The following is a 23,014-nucleotide window of genomic DNA, read 5'->3' as shown; positions in this document are numbered from 1 at the left end:
TAGAGATCAGTTTGGGTACTCTATTTTTGAAACGAAAAAAAACACGAACGGTCTCACCGTATTCAAAATACTCTATGAAAAATAGCTCAGTACAAACAAACATATAAATCAGTACGAGTACTCTATTTTTTAGACGGAAAAACAACAAAAATATGTCTTGCCGTATCCAAAATTACTCTTAAGCAGCTGCAAATTTGAGAAAATGTTCAACATGACTAAGTTCCGCGTTTTCGATAGCTTTCCAACGGTATATTATTTGCCCCATTTCGACAAACTTAAAAAAAATCGTGTTCGAAATCAAATTTGACCGTATTTGAATTTGTATTAAAATCGTAAGGAATTAGAAAAAACTTCTCATATGAAATAGTTGCGCATTTTCCATAGCTTTCCAGCGTCGTATCATTTACATCAATCCGACAAACCGTTTGCAAAAAAATTGCAAAAATACAATTCATCTAGAATTCACCATTTTTAAATTACTTTTAAATCATATAAAATCTGAAAACATTAGATATATGGAAGAAGCGGGTTTTCACCAGCTTTCCAACGCCATCTTATTTGCTCAATTCCGACAAACCGTTTGAAAACTAAGTCCAAAATACGGTTCGCATTTTCGGTTTTGAAAAAAAATGATTTTTTCAAAACTGCTCTTAAACCATTGATTTTACAAAAACATTCAACATACTTGTAATGTAGATGTTAAGAGCTTTCCAACGATATATTACATGCCCCGTTCCGACGAAAATAAATTGCAAAATCTTTTTGGAACTAAAGAAGACGATTTTCAACGAAAATGAAAGTATCAGTTCAGACGCTCGAATTCATGAGTTCAACCGCTCGAATTCAACAATTCAACAATAGTAACCGAATAATATTCTGTTACGCGAAACAGAATAGCCCAGATGTGGAGGCCTCCACATCAAATCTAAGGGCCCCTCTCTCTCGCATAGCTCCACACTCTCCCGGTCTAATTGACTTAAGTGTTCAGGCTCCTAACTAGACGGGCTCTAATCTCGGTCTATTTTGTCTAATAGAATTAGACTCCTAATTAGACGAGAAGCATCGCTAGGTTTTCTCGCGGTTCTTCTCCCTGGACGTTGAAACTCTATCGGACTACTAACGACTTTTCTGCCACGGCATCCCTGATGGGTGGGTCATCCATGTCATAATTGTGATTAGTTCCAGTCCAAACGGTAAATAGTACAAGTCGGTAATTATTTGCGAAAATTAACCCCAAAGTGGTAGTTCTTTTATCACCAGTCACAAAGCGTGGTGGTTTTTGGCAAACCTAGCTGCAAAAGTGCTAGTTTGTGGCTATATACTCCCCCTCGTGGGATTACTCCTTCATGCAGATGGCTCCTCTCATAGAGATGAGGAGCTTCTCTTGAGGAAATGACTCCATAGGAGTAGCAAGACCTTCAATTGTGGGAAAGATTCCTTCATGAAATTCAAGCCATCTTTTCTTTGACGGGATGGAATTCAAGCCATCTTTGTCTTAGGACTTGATGAAGAACTCTATCTTGTTTCATCTCCCTCCTTGTATGATTTTGGATCAAGGATCTATCCATATGTATCTTTTATTGCATGTACATGCGTTGATTTGTGCTAGTTGTCTTCAAGTTTCCTTTCGTGTTCTTCCTCCAATCCACCTACAATCTGTAAAGATTGGACACAAACAGTACTTCAATGACTCCGATCATGTACAAATAGATGCATGGGAAAGAGCCCATCTTCACCGGGAAGTGAGAGCATCTCCAGCCGCGCCCCAACAGGCCCTTTCCAGACGATTTTTTAGCGCCGGCGCTCAAAAATTGGCCCAGTCACGTCCTCAGGTGGCCGTTTTTCGCCGGTTTGAGCCGAAACTGGCGCTGGTGGACCCAGACCGAACCCGGCGCGCTGGGAAGCGCCCGGGGGCGCCGGTATAATGCCCTCGATGTGGCTATATCTCCCACGCGTCGAAGCACGACTTAGAGGCATAACCGCATTGAAATCAATGTCGCAAGTGAGGTAATCTTCACACAACCCATGTAATAAAATAGGGGAAGAAGTTACATAGTTGGCTTACAATCGCCACTTCACACAATTATATGAATAAAGCATTACATCATCCAAATACAATCAAGGTCCGACTATGGAACCAAAATAAAAGAAGAACCCCAAATGCAACAAGGTCCCCGATCAACCCCAACTAGGCTCCACTACTGATCAACTAGAACGAAACACCACAAAGGACAAGATCTTCATCAAGCTCCTCCTGAGCTTGGTTGCGTCAACTGCACGGTCTCATCGGCACCTGCAAGCTGGTTTTGGAAGTATCTGTGAGCCACGGGGACTCAGCAATCTCGCACCCTCGCGATCAAGACTATTTAAGCTTATGGGTAAGGTAAAAGGTATGAGGTGGAGCTGCAGCAAGCGACTAGCATATATGGTGGCTAACATACGCAAATGAGAGCGAGAAGAGAAGGCAAAGCACGGTCGAGAAACTATGATCAAGAAGTGATCCTAGAACAACCTACGTCAAGCATAACTCCAACACCGTGTTCACTTCCCGGACACCGCCGGAAAGAGACCATCACGGTAACACACGCGGTTGATGTATTTTAATTAAGGTCAACTTCAGGTTTTCTACAACCGGACATTAACAAATTCCCATCTGCCCATAACCGCGGGCACGGCTTTCGAAAGTTCAAATCCCTGCAGGGGAGTCCCAACTTAGCCCATGACAAGCTCTCGCCGGTACGAAGAAATAGACCTTTCTAGCGGGAAGACCCGATCCAGACTCGAATCCCGGTTACAAGACATTTCGACAATGGTTGAAACAAGACCAGCAAAGCCACCCAGATGTGCCGACAAATCCCGATAGGAGCTTGCACAATATCTCGTTCTCAGGGCACAACCGGATGAGCAAGACGTCGGGTAAGCCCAGCCCAGAGTTGCCCCTAGGTAGCCCTCGACCATCGGCTCAGTTGGACCAACACTTAGGAAGCACCTGGCCCGGGGGTTAAAATAAGATGACCCTTGAGCCGGCCGACTCAAGGGAAAGAAAAGGCTAGGTGGCAAATGGTAACCCAATGTTGGCCTTGCTGAGAGTTTTATTCAAGGCGAATTGTCAAGGGGTTCCCATTATAACCCAACCGCGTGAAGGAACGCAAAATCCAAGGAACATATAACACCGATATGACGGAAACTAGGGCGGCAAGAGTGGAACATAAGGCCGAGCCTTCCACCCTTTACCAAGTATATAGATGCATTAATTAAATAAGATATATTGTGATATCCCAACAAGTAAACATATTCCAACCAGGAACAACATCTCCATGTTCCAACAAGGAACAAAACTTCAATCTTCACCTACAACTAACAACGCTATAAGAGGGGCTGAGCAAAGCGGTAACATAGCCAATCAACGGTTTGCTAGGACAAGGTGGGTTAGAGGCTTGGTTCAACAATATAGGAGGCATGACAAGCAAGTGGTAGGTATCACAGCATAGGCATAGCAAAAGAGCGAGAAACAAGCAAGAAAAGATAGAAGTGATTTCGAGGGTATGATCATCTTGCCTGAGATCCCGCAAGGAAGAAGAACGAGTCCATGAAGCAGACAAACGGACGTAGTCGAACGGTTCCTCACAAACACGACGTTACCGGAACTAGCCCGAAGAAGCAACACCGGAAAGGAGCAAACAACATAATAAACAACCACCACATAAGCATGGCACGATGCACAACCAAGTATGATGCATGCCCGGTTTAATATGCATGGCATGGCAAAGTGCGCAAGCAATCCTACAAATTAAATGGAGCTCAATATGCAACGGGTTGCATATTGACGGAACACCACATCAATTATTTGGTTCTCTCTCGGTTATGTACCCAACAATATTAAATGTTTTTAAGCATGTCAAGAGGTGAAACATAAAGGGATTATCTATCTAAACAATTTAAATGGGGCCGGATATAGCAAACAACAAATCCGGTAAATCCCCATATGCATTAGTAAATTGACGCAAACAACAATTTAAACCATCTTAATGTTGTTAACATGATGCGGATGACATGATCAAGTTTATGCAATTTTATATTAAAAGTTGACAAGAGCATTATGAAGCATTTTCACCGTAGTAGAAAGAAAGGGGTGCCACGGCGACGATAACGAAACGGTGCCACTACAACGTTCCGGTTCCGACAACTCATTGAGAACGTCGGAGCAAAAGAAAGTGTGGCGGGAGCGTGCAAAAGATGGTGGGGTGATCCCGGTAACCGGGTTCCCACGGGTCGACGGTGGTCTTGGGGTTATACCTTCGAAGCGTGCATTTTCGGAGGGGTTCGAGTCGGTGTAGAGGAAGTAGTGGAAGTAGACGTTCTCGGACGTCGAGGGAAGTAGTGGTTCACACGACGGTAGTCGAAGTAGTCGTTCTCGCACGCTCTAGGGTCGAGGGTAGAGGTTCTCGCGATCTCGGCGACGGTAGTGGTACATGTTTATTGTTGCACGAGTTTCCGTAGACGTTCATGTCATCGGTGTCGAGGTACTTGGGGTCTTCGGACTTTCCGGTCCCGTTCTTGCGACGGTAGTCATTCACGTTCATTTCAGAGAGGTACTTGATTACTCCAAACCCTTCGCGGTCGATGGTAGTTGAACTTGATGCTTGTGGTGCACATTTCTTCGTCAACGGTAGTAGTACAAGGTCGTCGTGGGAAGTGGTCGTACTCACGAACTTGTCGAAAACATGGTCTCGGTCGTCAGTATAGGTACTTGGTGAAATCCATGGGTGTCAGTAGTTGTACATGGTCTTCGCGTTGTAGTCTGACTTGGCGATTCCAAAACATTCATCGGTAGTGGAACTTGGCGGTCTCGACGGTCGTCGTGGTACTTGTCGAAAGGAATCCACCGAGACGGTCTTGTGTCCCTGGATTCAATGGCCTTGGCAACGACAAAAGGGGCAGCATCACGTAGCATGCTTGGCGAGGGGCTACAAGTGAGAGGCCATGGCAGCGGCAAAACGAGCAGCAACAACATGACTCACGGACAGAGGAGGTGCTGCCGGGCGCTGATGGTGGTGGAGCAGGGGAAGTCAACGCGGGCTCACGGTGACTGTCACGACGACGAACAGAGGCGCGCGGAGAAGCAGCCGTCCGGCGATGGAGCAGAGGCGTCCATGGCCAGCGACTCAAGGTGTCGAAGATGGCCAGATCCGGGCCAGCTCGGGTTGGGGAGGCGAGGTAGCAGGCCGGTGGCGGGGCTTGGCGCGGTTGGAGGACAGGACCGCGAGGCGGAGGAAGGCGGGCGCCGGCGTCAACTGGTGCTCCAGGAAGGTCGAGGAGGCAGGGGCGCGGCGTGCAGCAAGGATGCAACGGTGCGGCGCTGGTGGCCTCCGGCGGCACCGGATCGAAGGCGGAGGAGGACGCGGACGGTCGATCGGGAGCGCCGACTGCGCCCGTCCCTGGCGGCGCAGCAGGGAAAAAGAGGAGAGAGGGGTCGAGCAGAGGACAGGGCAGTTGGCGTGCTGGGGAGGAACGAGAGGGAGAGATTGGATCGGGGAATCGGGCTAGGGTTAAGACAGAGTGCGGCGCTGGGCCTTGGCCTTGGGCCGAATGGGCCGGCGCTACAGGGAAAAGGCCTGGCTGGGCTCCTCACTCCTTCCCTCTCTCTCTCTTTAAAAAAAACCTCAGATAGCAAAATAAAAAGAAAAGAGCAGGTATCTAAGGGAGGTTTCTGACAAGGAGGTAAAAAGCTATGGGGTCCAGGATTTAAGTAATATTTGAATAAATTGCTTAGGGCATTTTTAAGGGTAAGAAAATTAAACCAAGTTTAAATTAACTTCAAACTTGATGCAATTTTGAACCCAACCAAAACAACGTCAAAAGAGATGAAATTTGGTAGAGAGGTTGAAGGCATGGTCGAGAATTTATAGGAAAATAATGAACATTAATAGAGAAGGGGAAAATGGCACTTGCAAAAAAAGGAAATAGAAGGAAAGGAGAAGGAGATGATGCATGGGACAAAGGCATGGGGAATTATTTTGCAAGTGTGTCAAGGTAATTCCACATTAATGAAATATTTAATATATCTCCCTACTATTGGGAGGATATGTTTTAAAGAGAATCACCATGTGAATTCCCTCGATTTAAATGGACCGAAGATCCATGCAATTCATTTAGTTGAGTTTTAAAACGGGTTGCATGATGACATGATGAAATGCACATGATGCAAAGATGAAAGCAACAGACGAAACAAATCACACAACGAAACCCGGAAACCCTGGAAGGCATCTGAAGCTCCGGTCTTGGGGCGTCACAACACTCCACTACTACGAGAGGATCTCGTCCCGAGATCTAGAATGGCACCGGAGGAACAACGGAAGAGAAAGAGAAGAGGTAAGACTAAGTTGCTTCTTTGACAAACGAGTGAAACCAAAGAACCTTGAAAAGGTTACACAAATTCAAGAAAAGAATACAACGAAGGTGAACAAGGTCGAAAACACTCCGTTAGAAAAGAGGGACAAAGAACATTGCGAAAACCTTGAGGTTGAAGGGAAGATATATATTGAGAACACGCCGGTTAAGGAAGGGGATCAAGGAAGACCAAATTCGAACAGCACTCCGGTTGAGAAAAGATGCAAGACTTGATAAGGCGAAAAGAACTTGAGGAAAAAGGACACAACACTCCGATTAAATGGATAAACCAAGAAAAGAACATGATCCTGACAAAACGGAAAGATGGGTTGAAGAGAGCAACATCACAAAGCCTCCGGAACAAAAGTAAGAATGGAATGGGATGAACGAAGGGAAACAAGATCTCAAGGGAGCACGCTTACAACAAATGCTAGAACGGAGTTGTTGGAAAACCAACAATGAAAAGAATAATCTTGATATGGTCTTATGGAATACATCTCAAAAATTAGGAGGTGACAACCTGCCACTCACGGGAAGAAGAATTGGATTGGCATGAACAAAGGGGACGAGAAGCTTATTTCACTGGGAGGGTAGATGAAGAACTTGGATCATATATGAGCACCATTATAGCAACAATCCTTAGGGAAGGCTTTAGGTGAAATATAACCCAAGATAACTCCAATGACGAGATTGATGGATTTAAAATATCTCATTCTTGACAACATGTGAATCATGAAAACATGAACTCAATTATCAAGAATGATATAATACCACCTCCAATAATATGGAAGAAAGAATTGCACTCCGGATAGCAAGATGAAGAAAGCTTGAGCTCCTTTGAAAAGAATCTCAATGAACACTTGGAGAAGGAATTATTTCTTTGATGAACCATCATGTAGAACCTCCATGAAGAACTCCGGTAAACGAAAGAATGAACAAACGGAAGAAAAGAGAAGTTGAAAACACAAGGTGAATCCTTGTACCGATTTAAATGAATCTCCGTGGTGAAGTAATTGAAAAAGGTTGGAACTCCGGGAAAAATAGAAGCTGAAACAAAGAAACCGAGAATTTTTTCAATGAACCTTCGGAATAAGGAATTAATCATTTGGATGGACAAGAATAAGAATTATGTTATGCTTATCCTTCACCGATTTAAATTGATGACAATCCACGGATTTGGCATACTACTTATTCTCGTAGCAAGGATGAAGATAGATATAGCTCAACTTGAGAAGGTCTTCAACGATCCACCGGTAGAATTTGGAAAGCACGAATGGATTGATATGCTAACCAAGGAAGAGAGATCTTGAATGAACCACCGTAAGAATTTAAAATGGATGAAGAAAAGATAAAGAAACACCGGGAAGAATTTGCAAATGAACGAAGATGCTCGAGAGAAACTAGAAACATGAGAACGAAGGGATCACGAACTGATTAGAGATCACTTGAACGAAGCACCGGTAAGATTTGGAGAACCATAGCTGAAAGCTGAGAATGAATAAATTCTGAGATGATGGGCTCCAGAGAATCAACTTGAAAAGAATCTTGAATTGCTCCGGATAGGTGAAAAGAATTCTCACAATCGAAAACAATTATGAGAGGATGGCAACAAATTAGAACCATGGGTCTTTGGAAGAACGGGTAAGGATTTAAGAGGAACTCCTCTTTGGTCTTCAAATCCGAGAATGACGAGAACAACACCGTAGAACGATTTCAAAGAGAGATTGCACCGGTTGAATTTAAATGGCTTGAATGAGATAACATCCTTGAAAGAGCTTGAACGAAAGCAGAGTGTAAGAACGAATCTTCGGGATTTCTTGAGCACTCCGGAACAATTGAATAGCGAGAAATGACTGAATATGAGGTGCACCGGCATGAGAAGGTATTTGCAACGAGGAAAGGATATAATTGGCAAAGTTTGAATTGAATTCATCGGATAAAAGAGAACAAAGAATGATGAACTAGAAGCTCCGTTAGCATCTTCATGAAAATCACCGGATAAGAATACTGATGGAAAAGAATGGAGAGATTTCTCATCAATAAAATGGATACTTGATTAATAAATCTGAGTCGTTGAAGAAAAACAATGGAGGGAGGGCGGGAAAAAACAAAGGCAACTTGGGATGGATGAAACGAACACCGTTGAGAAGAACTGATCATTGATCTTACTGATGTTGAAATGATCGGATCCACTTGAAGAGAAAACACACCGGTTAAAAGAAATTGAAATGACAAACTCGATGACCGAGAAGGATTAGTATTCACATAGGAATATGAGAACACCACTTGGAAAAGGTATGGAATCAACATTTGACTTCGAAGCAACTCGAATACCACAACTCAAAACAAAACAAGGATTGGCTTGCAGAATAAGCCAGAACAAACATATGATAGAGATTTCGTCCGAAGTTTTCGTGGTGGGGCCTACACGGGCTCGATCGTACAGCACCATCATGTACAAGGCAGTGCACATGACATACGAAGCATCCCCGAGTCGGCATAGCCAAGGACTCTTTAAGACACAACGAGACCACTGTAAAACCGACCGTGAATAGGCGGACCACTAGACGTCGAACCCCAATTTCATATCATACATCTGTTGGAAAGATATCCTAAGAGCTACTAGAATTCCCACTTATGAAACTCCCGAAATTTTCCGGTTATGCAATCAGGTGTCGGGGATACAGGGGAAGCATAATATCTCACCCAAACTAGCAAATCCTACATCCAGCTATATCCATCCTTCAACACATAACCAAGAAACCTTCGGAAATCATCTACCTCAACTTTCGAAAAGCATCCGTTATACAAGTTATGGCAATACTCCCGAACTCCCGCCCTAGTACTGGGTGGCGTCGAGGTTATCTCACCAACGAACTGCATAAAATAGATTTTCGATGTTGGCGTACTAAACTCAGGTATTCCAGAACTGCAACGATAAAATTATGACGACAACACCTCAGAGCTCAACTCCCCGGGACACTTCCACAAAACCCCTGACAGGAGGCACCAAGACAATGTTCTCGTCACAAAACCATCGGAACGATTCCAAGATACCCGCGTGATCCTAAATTTTTTTTAGTGAAATTTGAGAAGAGAAGAGTCAAAACTCTATGTCAGGATGCCTTACCAGAGCGATGAGGAGACTGGGAAGTAAAAAGAATTCCTAAACTCTCCGATATATAATACCTAAATGACTCAAAACATTTTTCTAGACACAACTCGGCTGCTAAAACGATCAAGCAATGGGGCTCCTAAGGTCGGGGAAGGCTCTGATTACCAACTTATAACGCCCTCGATGCGGCTATATCTCCCACGTGTCGAAGCACGACTTAGAGGCATAACCGCATTGAAAGCAATGTCGCAAGTGAGGTAATCTTCACACAACCCATGTAATAAAATAGGGGAAGAAGTTACATAGTTGGCTTACAATCGCCACTTCACACAATTACATGAATAAAGCATTAAATCATCCAAATACAATCAAGGTCCGACTACGGAACCAAAATAAAAGAAGAACCCCAAATACGACAAGGTCCCCGATCAACCCCAACTGGGCTCCACTACTGATCAACTAGAACAAAACACCACAAAGGACAAGATCTTCATCGAGCTCCTCCTGAGCTTGGTTGCGTCAACTGCACGGTCTCATCGGCACCTGCAAGCTGGTTTTGGAAGTATCTGTGAGCCACGGGGACTCAGCAATCTCGCACCCTCGCGATCAAGACTATTTAAGCTTATGGGTAAGGTAAAAGGTATGAGGTGGAGCTGCAGCAAGCGACTAGCATATATGGTGGCTAACATACGCAAATGAGAGCGAGAAGAGAAGGCAAAGCACGGTCGAGAAACTATGATCAAGAAGTGATCCTAGAACAACCTACGTCAAGCATAACTCCAACACCGTGTTCACTTCCCGGACACCGCCGGAAAGAGACCATCACGGTAACACACGCGGTTGATGTATTTTAATTAAGGTCAACTTCAGGTTTTCTACAACCAGACATTAACAAATTCCCATCTGCCCATAACCGAGGGCACGGCTTTCGAAAGTTCAAATCCCTGCAGGGGTGTCCCAACTTAGCCCATGACAAGCTCTCGCGGTCAACGAAGGAATAGACCTTCTAGCGGGAAGACCCGATCAGACTCGGATCCCGGGTTACAAGACATTTACGACAATGGTGAAACAAGACCAGCAAAGCCACCCAGATTGTGCCGACAAATCCCGATAGGAGCTGCACATATTCTCGTTCTCAGGGCACACGGATGAGCAAGACGTCGGGTTAGCCAGCCCAGAGTTGCCTGGTAGCCTCGGACATCGCTCAGTTGGACCAACACTAGAGAAGCACTGGGCCGGGGGGTTAAAATAAGATGACCCTTGAGCCGGCCGACTCAAGGGAAAGAAAAGGCTGTGGCAAATGGTAAAACCAATGTTGGGCCTTGCTGGAGGAGTTTTATTCATATTCAAGGCGAATTGTCAAGGGGTTCCCATTATAACCCAACCGCGTAAGGAACGCAAACCGGGAACATAACACCGATATGACGGAAACTAGGCGGCAAGAGTGGAACAAAACCACCAGGCATAGGCCGCCTTCCACCCTTTACCAAGTATATAGATGCATTAATAAATAAGATATATTGTGATATCCCAAAAGTAAACATGTTCCAACCAGGAACAACATCTCCATGTTCCAACAAGGAACAAAAACTTCAATCTTCACCTACAACTAACAACGCTATAAGAGGGGCTGAGCAAAGCGGTAACATAGCCAATCAACGGTTTGCTAGGACAAGGTGGGTTAGAGGCTTGGTTCAACAATATAGGAGGCATGACAAGCAAGTGGTAGGTATCGCATCATAGGCATAGCAAAAGAGCGAGCAACTAGCAAGCAAAAGATAGAAGTGATTTCGAGGGTATGATCATCTTGCCTGAGACCCCGCAAGGAAGAAGAACGAGTCCATGAAGCAGACAAACGGACGTAGTCGAACGGTTCCTCACAAACACGACGTTACTGGAACTAGCCCGAAGAAGCAACACCGGAAAGGAGCAAACAACATAATAAACAACCACCACATAAGCATGGCACGATGCACAACCAAGTATGATGCATGCCCGGTTTAATATGCATGGCATGGCAAAGTGCCCAAGCAATCCTACAAATTAAATGGAGCTCAAAATGCAACGGGTTGCATATTGACGGAACACCACATCAATTATTTGGTTTTCTCTCGGTTATGTACCCAACAATATTAAATGTTTTTAGCATGTCAAGAGGTGAAACATAAAATTATCTACATCTAAACAATTTAAATGGGGCCGGATAACAAACAACAAATCCGGTAAATCCCCATATGCATTAGCAATTTATAGCAACAACAATTTAAACATTTTAATTGTTGTTATCATGATGCCGATGACATGATCAAGTTTATGCAATTTTTATTAAAAGTTGACAAGAGCATTATGAAGCATTTTTCACCGTGGTGGAAAGAAAAGGAGCTGCCACGGCAACGATAACGGAAACGGTGCCACGGCAACGTTCCGGTTCCAGTAACTCGATTGAGATACCGATGCAAAGGAGAAGTGTGTGGATGCGTGCAAAAGATGGTGGGGTGATCCCGGATTCCGGGTGTCCCACGAGTTGGCGACAAGGAAAACGAGTGACAAATTGGACTTAGTGCAAACACAAGCATCTCAAACATCGCATGCATTCATTCACGGACGTCGTCTCAGGGTTATACCTTCGGGGCGTGCAAAGTAGACGGTTCTCATTCGTAGAGGGAAGTAGGCGTTCTCGCGACGACAGTCCAAGTAGTCGTTCTCGCACGCTCTAGGGTCGAGGGTAGAGGTTCTCGCGATCTCGGCGACGGTAGTGGTACATGTTTATCGTTGCACGAGTTTCCGTAGACGTTCATGTCATCGGTGTCAAGGTACTTGGGGTCTTTGGACTTTCCGGTCCCGTTCTTGCGACGGTAGTCATTCACGTTCATTTCGGAGAGGTACTTGATTACTCCAAACCCTTCGCGGTCGACAGTAGTTGAACTTGATGCTTGCGGTGCACATTTCTTCGTCAACGGTAGTAGTACAAGGTCGTCGTGGGAAGTGGTCATACTCGCGAACTTGTCGAAAACAGGGTCTCGGTCGTCGGTATAGGTACTTGGTGAAATCCACGGGTGTCAGTAGTTGTACATGGTCTTCGCGTTGTAGTCTAACTTGGCGATTCCAAAACGTTCATCGGTAGTGGAACTTGGCGGTCTCGACGGGTCGTCGTGGTACTTGTCGAAAGGAATCCACCGAGACGGTCTTGTGTCCCTGGATTCAATGGCCTTGGCAACGACAAAAGGGGCAGCATCACGTAGCATGCTTGGCGAGGGGCTACAAGTGAGAGGCCATGGCAGCGGCAAAACGAGCAGCAACAACATGACTCACGGACAGAGGAGGTGCTGCCGGGCGCTGATGGTGGTGGAGCAGGGGAAGTCAACGCGGGCTCACGGTGACTGTCACGACGACGAACAGAGGCGCGCGGAGAAGCAGCCGTCCGGCGATGGAGCAGAGGCGTCCATGGCCAGCGACCCAAGGTGTCGAAGATGGCCGGATCCGGGCCAGCTCGGGTTGGGGAGGCGAGGTAGCAGGCCGGTGGCGGGGCTTGGCGCGGTCGGAGGACAGGACCGCGGGGCGTAGCTTAGCGGCGTCTTCGGTAGCAGGGAGGCGCGTCCCTGGCAACTGGCGTGAGGAGGAGGCCGGGGAAGGAAGGGGGCGCGCTAAGGAAGGAGGTGCGGCGCCTGGGCGGCGCTGGTGGCCTCCGGCGGCACCGGATCGAAGGCGGAGGAGGACGCGGGACGTCGGATCGGGAGGCGCCGACTGCGCCCGTCCCTGGCGGCGCAAGCAGGGAAAAGAGAGAGAGTGGTCGAGCAAGAGGACAAGGGCAGTTGGCGGCGCTGCGGGAGGAACGAGAGGGAGAGATTGGATCGGGGAATCGGGCTAGGGTTAAGACAGAGTGCGGCTGGCTGGGCCTTGGCCTTGGGCCGAATGGGCCGGCCTAGCTACAGGGAAAAGGCCTGGCTGGGCTCCTCACTCCTTCCCTCTTCTCTTTAAAAAAAACTAGATAGCAAAATAAAAAGGAAAGAGCGGGTATCTAAGGGAGGTTTCTGACAAGGAGGTAAAAAGCTATGGGGTCCAGGATTTAAGTAATATTTGAATAAATTGCTTAGGGCTTTTTTTAGGGCAGAAAATTAAACCAAGTTTAAATTAACTTCAAACTTGATGCAATTTTGAACCCAACCAAAACAACGTCAAAAGAGATGAAATTTGGTAGAGAGGTTGAAGGCATGGTCGAGAATTTATAGGAAAATAATGAACATTAATAGAGAAGGGGAAAATGGCACTTGCAAAAAAAGGAAATAGAAGGAAAGGAGAAGGAGATGATGCATGGGACAAAGGCATGGGGAATTATTTTGCAAGTGTGTCAAGGTAATTCCACATTAATGAAATATTTAATATATCTCCCTACTATTGGGAGGATATGTTTTAAAGAGAATCACCATGTGAATTCCCTCGATTTAAATGGACCGAAGATCCATGCAATTTATTTAGTTGAGTTTTAAAACGGGTTGCATGATGACATGATGCAATGCACATGATGCAAAGATGAAAGCAACAGACGAAACAAATCACACAACGAAACCCGGAAACCCTGGAAAGCATCTGAAGCTCCGGTCTTGGGGCGTCACAGCCGGGGCGAGCGATTTTGACGCGAAAGAGCCGCGGGCCCGCCGAGTCAGCGACACGAGCCTCGTCGTCCTCAGAACGCCTCGGTTTCCAGCGGGGAATCAATGGCAAGGCTGCCGCCGGTCAGCCTTGCCATTGATTCCCCACGGGTGGCGCGTCACAGGCGACGCCTCCCCTCCCGCCACGCGTACACACTGGGCGGGGCTATAAAACCAGCGCACCCCCCTTGCCTCTGGCCACACCAGCCTACAGCCGCCGCCGAGCTCTGCCTCTCTCCCCGTGCGCAACCGCCTGCCGACGTTCCTCCCCTCCCCTCTCTCCCCAAGCCCATCCGACGGCCGAGCAATTCCCCGGCGACGCGGCGGCGGCCAACGGCTTCAGCCGCCGCTCGCTCCACGAGTGGGAGGCTTATCTCTTCTTCGAGGCGAACATCCCGGCCCCACCGGACATGCGCGCCGGGCCGACGGGGTGGAGGCTCAGCAACGGGGGCGTCCCCATTCCCCCGGTGCCCGACGTCGATGCGCGCCCCGCCATCTTCGCCGCTGAGGTCGACCGCGTGCGGGCGTCCCTAATGGAGGAGCAGCGCGCCCTCCCCCAGTACGCCGCCGACAACCACGCGTCGTGGGCGGCGTACTTGCAGCGTCGGCAGGCGCAGCGGCTGGCATCCACCAACGGGGCACCGATGTGGGGGGCATCAAGAACAGCAACGGACGCCGCGTATGATGGAGCGCCCCCGGTCGCACGCTCCACGAGGTGCTCTTGCACCTCAAGGGAGGCAATGACCCGCTGCTGGCATACCCTGCCGCGGTGGCCGCCCCGGTCCCCCGCCGGAGCGCCGGGCAACGGATGCCCAGGAGGTTTGGCTCCTCCTCGTCTTCCTCCTCTCACTCCTCCTCCCGCTCCTCTTCCCATTCCTCCGGCTCGCCCGCGGTGTTCGGCGTCAAGGCCGAGCCCGCAGCGGAGACGCCGCTCGGCCGGCGCACCCGCAGCGTCGGCATCGTCATCAATGAGGGCGTCGGGCGCGCCTCCTCCTCGCTACGTCAAACCAAAGACGGAGTCGGGGCTCGCCACCGTGAAGACGGAGCCGGGCGCGCCGTCGTGAAGACGGAGCCAGGGCTCGTCGGCGGCGTCAAGGAGGAGCTCGACAACGCGGCGACCTTGAAGTGGGCGCGCGACGACTGGTCACGGACGGAGCTGGAGCGCCAGCGCCTCGCCTACGAGCAGTTCAAAGCTCGGCGCCGTGGCCGGGACGAGGGAGGCGTCGTCGTCCTCGACGACAGCAACGATGACTTGCCGCCACCACCGGTCCGCCGGGGCGACACCGGGCAGGAGTCCAGCAGGGGCCGCCGCATCAAGGAGGAGAAGGCCGACGACGACGTCGGCGACGTCGCCGCGCTCAGCGACTTCTTCGCCCCTTAAAAATAGTTGTAGTTGTGGCCTTTTTTCAAATAACTTTGCTATGTAATGTCCAAATATATGTCCAGTTTGCTGAACTTTAGCCGAATATTTTGTCAAATTTGCCGAACTTTGCCAAATACCCTTAAAAAAGGCGTCTTGAGGCGGCCCTAGGGCCGGCGGCTGGAAACCCACTCGCTCCCACGCCGATTTTAGCGCCAGCTCGCCCCCAGGCGGCGATTTTACACGCCTCCTAGGGGGCCAACGGCTGGAGATGCTCTGAGGGAGACAATCTTGCAAATCATCCACACGGCGTCTTGGAAAATTTCTGTCATGGGTTGGTGAGCAAACCACTAGCATCGCCAAAGCACCTCAGAAGTCTTGTCCTGGTTGGTGAGCAAACCAGGTTGGGTCAAGATTCAGGTTTAGAGGATGGCATTTTTGCCCACTGCACTGGGCAGAGGGGCAGATTTGCAAAAGATTTCTATTTGTCTGGTTTCTCTAACACACATGAAGGAAGTTGAAGCTCTGGAAGCTATCAAAAAAAGTGGAGGTCTGGAAGAATCATGCACCACACTTGATGGAGAAGATACAACAGTAGCCCGTGTCCACAGGAGGAAAATAGTGTCGAGACCAGCAGCCTCAAACCAATGACACGGCATGCTGGTAAATTTGTGTGCCAACGCTAGAAGTTCCCGTCACCATATGACATGAAGTAAGACAAGATCTTCACATACGTAACCTGGTTTTTTACATGCACATGAATTATAGTACTATGAACTTACAGACCACACTCGACATGCGTGAATGCTTTCCAACGTGATTCCTCTAGGAAACCAATGGGATGGGGCTGCTAAAGCTCCCAAGGGCCACATGTCCGACCATAGAACATAACTGCATCAGACGGCCCAGTTTTAATGCATTTCGGAACACATGTGCCATATTTTGTTTTGCTTACAACAGAAATTGCAGTGCAAAAGGCTTCATAGGCAGGAACTCGAAACGAGCCGCCACAGAACAATCATCAATAGCTGTCTTCATCTGTCTCGGGCCTCCGGAGGTAATAGCGCAAACAATTAACCAGCACCTGTAAAACGGAATTATAAGAGTTCAATATTGCTGAGATGAGCAAGAAGGTTACTAAATGTGCTAATCTTGGCGTGGGTATATACCTGAGATAACGAGCTGTTAAGTTTTGCCCCTCTGTAACTCACATGAAACTTGTCCTTGGCAACCAAGCCCTGAATAAGACAACCGGCATGAACTAAGGAAGGGCCTTCATAGCTGAGTGACTACCATAACAAAGAGACAGAAACTGGCATACCTCAGTATCAATCTCAGCTGATTCCACATCAACATTTACGTCAGTAATGATCTTGATTACTTCCAAGAGTAAGCCTGGTCGATCAGCTGTCTCTATGTAAAGCATGCTGCACATGTTCAACTAAAACTGGTGAGGAAGTAGATGATGTACATTAAACCAAGAAAAATGAGAAACAGATCGTTCAGGTTCTATAAGATGTGATTCTTGGCAAATGGATAAACACATTTGTTTTCTAACATATGAAGTTGTGTCAAACACAATCAACTACTCCCTCCGTTCCAAAACACTTATTTTGGAACGGAGGGAGTATTACACAAGGTGCAGTACCCAAGAACCAACAAGTTCCGTCAGCATGGCGAGTTGCCCAAACACAACCAAATCCAGCAGTCCGATATATTACCTAGCCTGTCCTTTCTATACCAAATCATCCCATTTTTCATTTTAAAGGTGTCCTATGAGAGATGTACGATAATGCCTGAACCCGACTAGCCTAGACATGTTTATAATGCAAGGATGCCTCCAACACAAGAACAAAATTTTGCAGCTTGGCCCAAACTTGGGAGGCACATACATACCTTACTACTAGTCAAATGCACCTGCTTATTATGTCAGGTGATTCTTTTTACGGGAAATTATGTCGGTGATTTAAAATTTCAAATGCTCAACAAGATAAGTATGCCTCAAGCAAATGTAGTCACTGCCCACGTAAAACCCTCCATTATGATACTAGGTAGCGATCACGTGAAAATCAGTTTTGGCAGCAGTAGCAGACAATAGCTAGAGATTTAGTTTGTCAAATGTGTACAAATAGTGCTTTGGTACATATACAAGATACAACCACACGGCAAACCATGGTGCAACATATGTGTGATGTCACCATATGACAACTATTACGTACTAGTGAATTTAGTTCGCCAATGTGCAGGAATAGCGCACCACACACAAAACCATGCATGTGCATGCCACAGAGCTAACATATATGGGGTAATATGCATGACAACTAATTAGTCACCGTACATGCTGACATCATGCTACACAAGCGGCATACAATAATTAGAAGCTATCATGATCAAACCTTCTTTTCGGTCCATCATCTTGCACAATTACATGTGTTGCAACATCAACATCAACCTGCCATAGAGAACATAAATTAATTAATTGCTCAAGATATAGGGAAAAAATAAAATTAAAAGCATAACACTTGGATGTCTGTTTTAAAATACCCAGTGTGTAAACACTGAGGGAAACCCATCCCTAAAACGAAAATATGCCTAACAAAAGCATGGACCAGCATCAGTGCTGAATTAGCAGGATGAGAACATCCACTGAACTCACCTTCTTCTCAGGGGCTTTGATTCCAAAAAATTCACCCATAGCTAGCTTCTCGCTTGATTCCTATACACATATTGCCTATTATTCTGATATTTCGATTAAGCAAAATGAGAACTAATCTAAAGCTACCAAACACCAAAATATAAAACACAACTGAAGAACTTGAATTCTGAAACATACGGGATGATACTGCAGAAGGTTGTTAATGATGGTCAGCCGTATTGTTTCCAACATGTCAGGGTCCTCAACCTTACGCCCTCTGGACAGAGACAGATGGTATAAACAGATAAATAATATTAGAACATGACCAAATCACCACAACTGTCTTAGTATGATAATCACAGGTGCAATTTCTAAGGAATATTTTGAAATTTTAGTGTGTCAAGACATCCTTCCATAAAGTCAGTAAAAAAGAAGAGAGAAACAGTACTTGAATGCATGTGCAATCTGTTGAATGGTAATTACAGAAAATAGACCACAAGGCAGCTAAACTAAAATATCAGTAATAATATGTGGACATTGCACAGTTGCACAAAGTGTAGCATCCAAAAGTGATGAATCAAGCATACAAATACCCTCCTTTACTTCTCGAAGTGCAAACAAACAACTAAACGCTGTATAAGAAATTGCAGCAAACAGAAAGTTGCATGCACCCACAATCGCATGATGTGGAACTTTGTTTGTGTGACAGATGAATCAGTTGCCACACTTCCTTTCGTCACATCAAGGCCCAGGTCCTTGAGTGCCTTCATCTGCAAACAGTGAACAGCACGACGCAATAATTTATAGATACAGAAAATCTGTAACTTATAAATCATTAAAGCATATCTAAGCAAGGCCAGACCAATAAAACGCCATCCCCGGCACAATAAAATGCATACCGTATCAAGTAGTGCCCCCAAACGATCTCCAAAACTCAGCTGCACAATGGTTGCATCACGGTCTGAGTCTTGGTCTATCAGTACAACTGGCTGTGGAACTGCGTCGTCAGCTGTCTGTGATATAGATTTGTTTTTCAAAAATGCACGTTTGAAATCATCAGTTGAGTATGTGTTCAAATAATAGAATGTCAGCATGTAAGAAGAACAAAAATGCCGAGAATAAAAAAAGCACTTTCCAAAGAAAAAACTAATCATTTGAGTATATCAAATTGTTGGCATCTCTATCCATACAATGAATTGTTGAAATATGTAGCAACTCTTGATATAAGCAGAACTACTTTGACACCTGATGTCTAGGACCATATTGCTTCACATCGGCCCTCAGAAGAATAAATTGTACAGTGAGACATAATAGGTAGACTGAGATTTTCTAAAACTGAAAGTGGTCTGAGTTGTCCATAAATATTTCATTGCTCAGGAATATGAGTCTACACATTTTATGCGAATTTGCAAGGCTGAAGAATATACTGCAGTGCCACAGTCCATATGATCCACAAAGTTGTGGTAATTTGAGAGATGTAGTCATGCAAATATACCATTGAGGAAGCTCCCAACACGTTAGCTGAGTTGATAGATTGGCAACAAATCCTAGAAGGATGGCAAAATTTTAAAAATATTAGCACATGGAAACAATGTAGGACAGAACACTGATATACTGCAGAGGACATTGGCAGCACAGCCAATACAGACGAATAATTAAAGCATGAGAAACTCAGAATGGTATCATGATTTATCTAAAAACAAGGCAGGCAGAAAACTTGTGCCACTACCCTTTACAGGTTTCCTGGTTATAAGCACAAAATTTTACTCAAAATATAGTTATCATATGTAGGTTCACATATGAACACAGTTAGAATTCATGTGTTTTCAATGGTGCACTAGTCCTGTCAGGACCTGGTGGATTCGATTCTTAACGAGGCAGCTCCTTGGAGTCTGGAGACTGGCAGGAGCGAAAGAAGTCAGGAACCTTGCGCTGCAGCTGCACTCCCGATCTGTAGATGCACCACGTCCTTGTTTGGCACTTCTTCCAGCATAAATTGAACGGAACACAACTGGGCTTTGCACATCGTATCTTAAAATGAAGACATAGCCTTTTGAGAGAAAACAGACAGAGCAATCTGAAATCTGTTGTGCAGGAAAATTGGTCCTCACTTTTCATTTATCCGTTTACATCTTACAAGAAAGAAACCGAAGTGCATTTTTTACTTTGTGCTGATCCGAGTTGGATGAAAAGCTGCAATTCTATTCTATGCATACAATTTCCTTCTTAATTGCGTCCATTATACTGCTCCTAACAAAATGGTTACTACAACTTCAAATTTGACATGTCATATTTCCACATCCATGCACCGAATTCAGTGCAAACGAATGCAAATATGCAACAGGCTTACAGGCCTCAACATTTGAACAGGAATATTTGGAACTATTCTTCGTCAAACATAACAATAGAGAGCACATCACAATCATATCCAATCTAAGTCTCAAAGTTATAGGATAATCATGGATTTATGGCCTCTGAGATAGAATGCATACTCATCTAGGAAGGCCGTGAACAACCGAGCAACACATCCTGAAGTCAACGGTAGCATCTATTCCTCCCATAGGATTTCCCCGAGCTGAGCTAAGCTAATCTACCGAACAGATGACTAGTTCGCAGAACCGAAACGCTAAACGACACATCATGGTTCACCTTTCAACAATATACGTCCCATTATTCAACCCAGTGAGATAAGTGGAACCGCAGCGACGAAACGGGATCAATCGACTGATCCCGTTCCAAGCCCCAAACTGGCGAAAGGCAGCACTGGCTCCGCTCTCATTCAGATAAAGCGCCACCCCGATCGTCCTAGACTCGAACCAATCCAACAACGGCTAGCGAGGCGCGCCGAGGCACAGCACACGGTAGGAGGAACAGGGATCGCATCACAGGACCGGGTTCAGAATCGGGAGAAACCGAGCGCGCGGAGGACGGCTCAGATCGCTCACCTCGGGAGAGATCGGGGGGCGGCGAAGCGGAGGGGACGCAGCGGCACGCGAGGGGCCGCGGCGGCGGGGCGAACGAGGTGGCGGTGGGAGGTGGCGAGCGCCATGGCCTCTGTCACTCGGAACGCAAGGAGTGGCGCAGTCGCGGTGTGCTGCCTGCGGTTTGGTGTTGGTAGGCAGTCGGGGTGGGAGGGGGAGAGGGAGAAAAAGGGAGGGAGGGCCGTCGTGGTGGCCAGCCGCGTAGATGGTGAGTGGGACGTGAGATTTCTTTTCGTGCGCCCACTTGGGCGACGGGAGGGACACACCCTTGTTTTCTTGTGCGGGAAACGTCCCACTTCCAGTACGTCATCTAGGCTAGCTAGCCCCCTCGCACTTGTCCCGTCGCGTGCTCCGGGGTCGCGCGCCGGTGGGTGCTGACGACCTTGGCGGCACATCAACGGCTGCACTCGCAACGCCGCACCGGCCGTGCTCCTTTCTGACACACCACACGGATGACGACACCTGTACCAGCAAGCTAAAACTCATACAGTAGAACAGTTTTGTTTTTGTGTTGAGGTAGTAAAAAGCTTTTTTTAGATGAGGTAGTAGTAAAAAGTTGCTGTGCCAGCGAAAGAAGAGCTTCATGTCAATTGGTACGATTATTCTCTGATAACAGAAATAACCTCTTTTTTTTTAAAGTAGCCGTAATGCCAAATGAGCCTTCGCTTCGGTGTTGCAACTTGCAAGTAGCGGCAAACATGGATTGCGTGTGCAACTAGCTTGCCTCCTGGTTTTATATCTAATCGAGGGCCGTATTAGGGGCGGATCATGTAGGCGAAATGATACTTTTTCTCTTGAGCAATCACAGAGGACGGATTGAGCTGGGTGATGATTCTGGACTCTGGAGATAACAATAATTGGCAAGCTGATGGTTCTTTTTTGGAGGGAAACTGGCATGCTGCTGTAGGTACTAGTATATGATATTTATATTTTCTTTGGATTTCTCTACGAATCTAACGTCAGTTTTTTTATCATAGCAATTTATTTATTTTGAAATCAAGAGCTTTATTGATTACTTAACAGAATTACATTCCTTCATTACACAAGCCATAAGGAAGGATGAAATATAGTTTATCCAAAAACATCTTCTCCTAGAGGAACTACAATGTTTAGTACAAAGATGCGCTAGTTCATTTGCTTCTCTTGTCGTGAAGGCCAAACGAAGTTCCTCGAAGTTTTCGCAAAGCTTTTGAATATTGCTGACAGTGGCAGCTATCTCCGATCGGTCTACACAGAAGAATTGCACTGTTTAACAACCTACTGGGCATCTGATTCAATTATAACCCTTTGATACCCTAGATCAGAAGCTAGTTGTATGCCATCTCTAATGGCATATGCTTTCGTTGATCTTGCATTAAGACCCACTTCATACTAAATGGCTTGTGCTCTAATCAAAGTCCCTTCATGGGTCCGAACACACACCAAGACCTGTACCCCCTTCATCAGTATCTTCATAAAAGGCAGTGTTCACATTAATTTTAATGAAGCTCTCCTCTGGGATTTCCACTTATGTTGCTCCTTGATCGGTTTTGCAGCTTGTTAGTTTCATATACCCGAGAGATATGCTACTATTGTAGGAACGAAGTATGTCTACCAGAGGGGAGGGGTGAATGGGAGTTTTAAAAATTTCTTCGAAAAACTTCAGAACCCAGCAGTGGAATGAATGAAAAACAAACTATAATGAACTAACACAGAGTACCGAAAGGAAACTAGAGCATGCATCGATGTAAATCATACGAATGAAAATGCATTAAATGTAAACATGAGTGACAGAGATAACCAAAGATGCTCGATGGCGATAAGGAATTTGTTCGACCAGTTCGTCCTTCTACACAAGGACTATGTCTGGTTGGAGGGGCTGTGACTTAACACGGAAGATAAACT

General features: G+C 46.3%; 1 protein-coding gene across 1 annotated transcript; it reads right to left on the bottom strand.

Moving 5' to 3' along the window:
• Window positions 1-16,217: 16,217 nt before the first annotated feature.
• LOC125508436 (ACT domain-containing protein ACR12) lies at window positions 16,218-21,314 on the bottom strand. Its single transcript, XM_048673152.1, has 10 exons — window positions 21,095-21,314; window positions 19,645-19,696; window positions 19,049-19,162; window positions 18,825-18,919; window positions 18,348-18,426; window positions 18,171-18,230; window positions 17,911-17,966; window positions 16,836-16,941; window positions 16,684-16,752; window positions 16,218-16,598 (listed from the first exon to the last, which is right to left on the bottom strand). The coding sequence occupies exons 1-10, from the start codon at window positions 21,196-21,198 to the stop codon at window positions 16,536-16,538; spliced, it is 798 nt and encodes a 265-aa protein (XP_048529109.1). The 5' UTR covers window positions 21,199-21,314; the 3' UTR covers window positions 16,218-16,535.
• Between the last annotated feature and the right edge of the window lie 1,700 nt (window positions 21,315-23,014).

Source organism: Triticum urartu, chromosome 5, assembly GCF_003073215.2.
Source record: "Triticum urartu cultivar G1812 chromosome 5, Tu2.1, whole genome shotgun sequence".
NCBI classification, from domain to species: domain Eukaryota; kingdom Viridiplantae; phylum Streptophyta; class Magnoliopsida; order Poales; family Poaceae; genus Triticum; species Triticum urartu.
The sequence above is the reverse complement of the archived record's forward strand: the minus strand, read 5'-3'. Positions and strand labels throughout refer to the sequence as shown.

Excerpts from the sequence above, each read along its gene's own strand:
- LOC125508436 (XM_048673152.1), bottom strand. The coding sequence starts at position 21,198 with ATGGCGCTCGCCACCTCCCACCGCCACCTCGTTCGCCCCGCCGCCGCG. Across the intron at positions 18,920-19,048 it reads TGGGGGCACTACTTGATACG|ATGAAGGCACTCAAGGACCT; the intron begins GTATGCATTTTA and ends CACTGTTTGCAG. Across the intron at positions 18,231-18,347 it reads ACCTTCTGCAGTATCATCCC|GAATCAAGCGAGAAGCTAGC; the intron begins GTATGTTTCAGA and ends ATATGTGTATAG.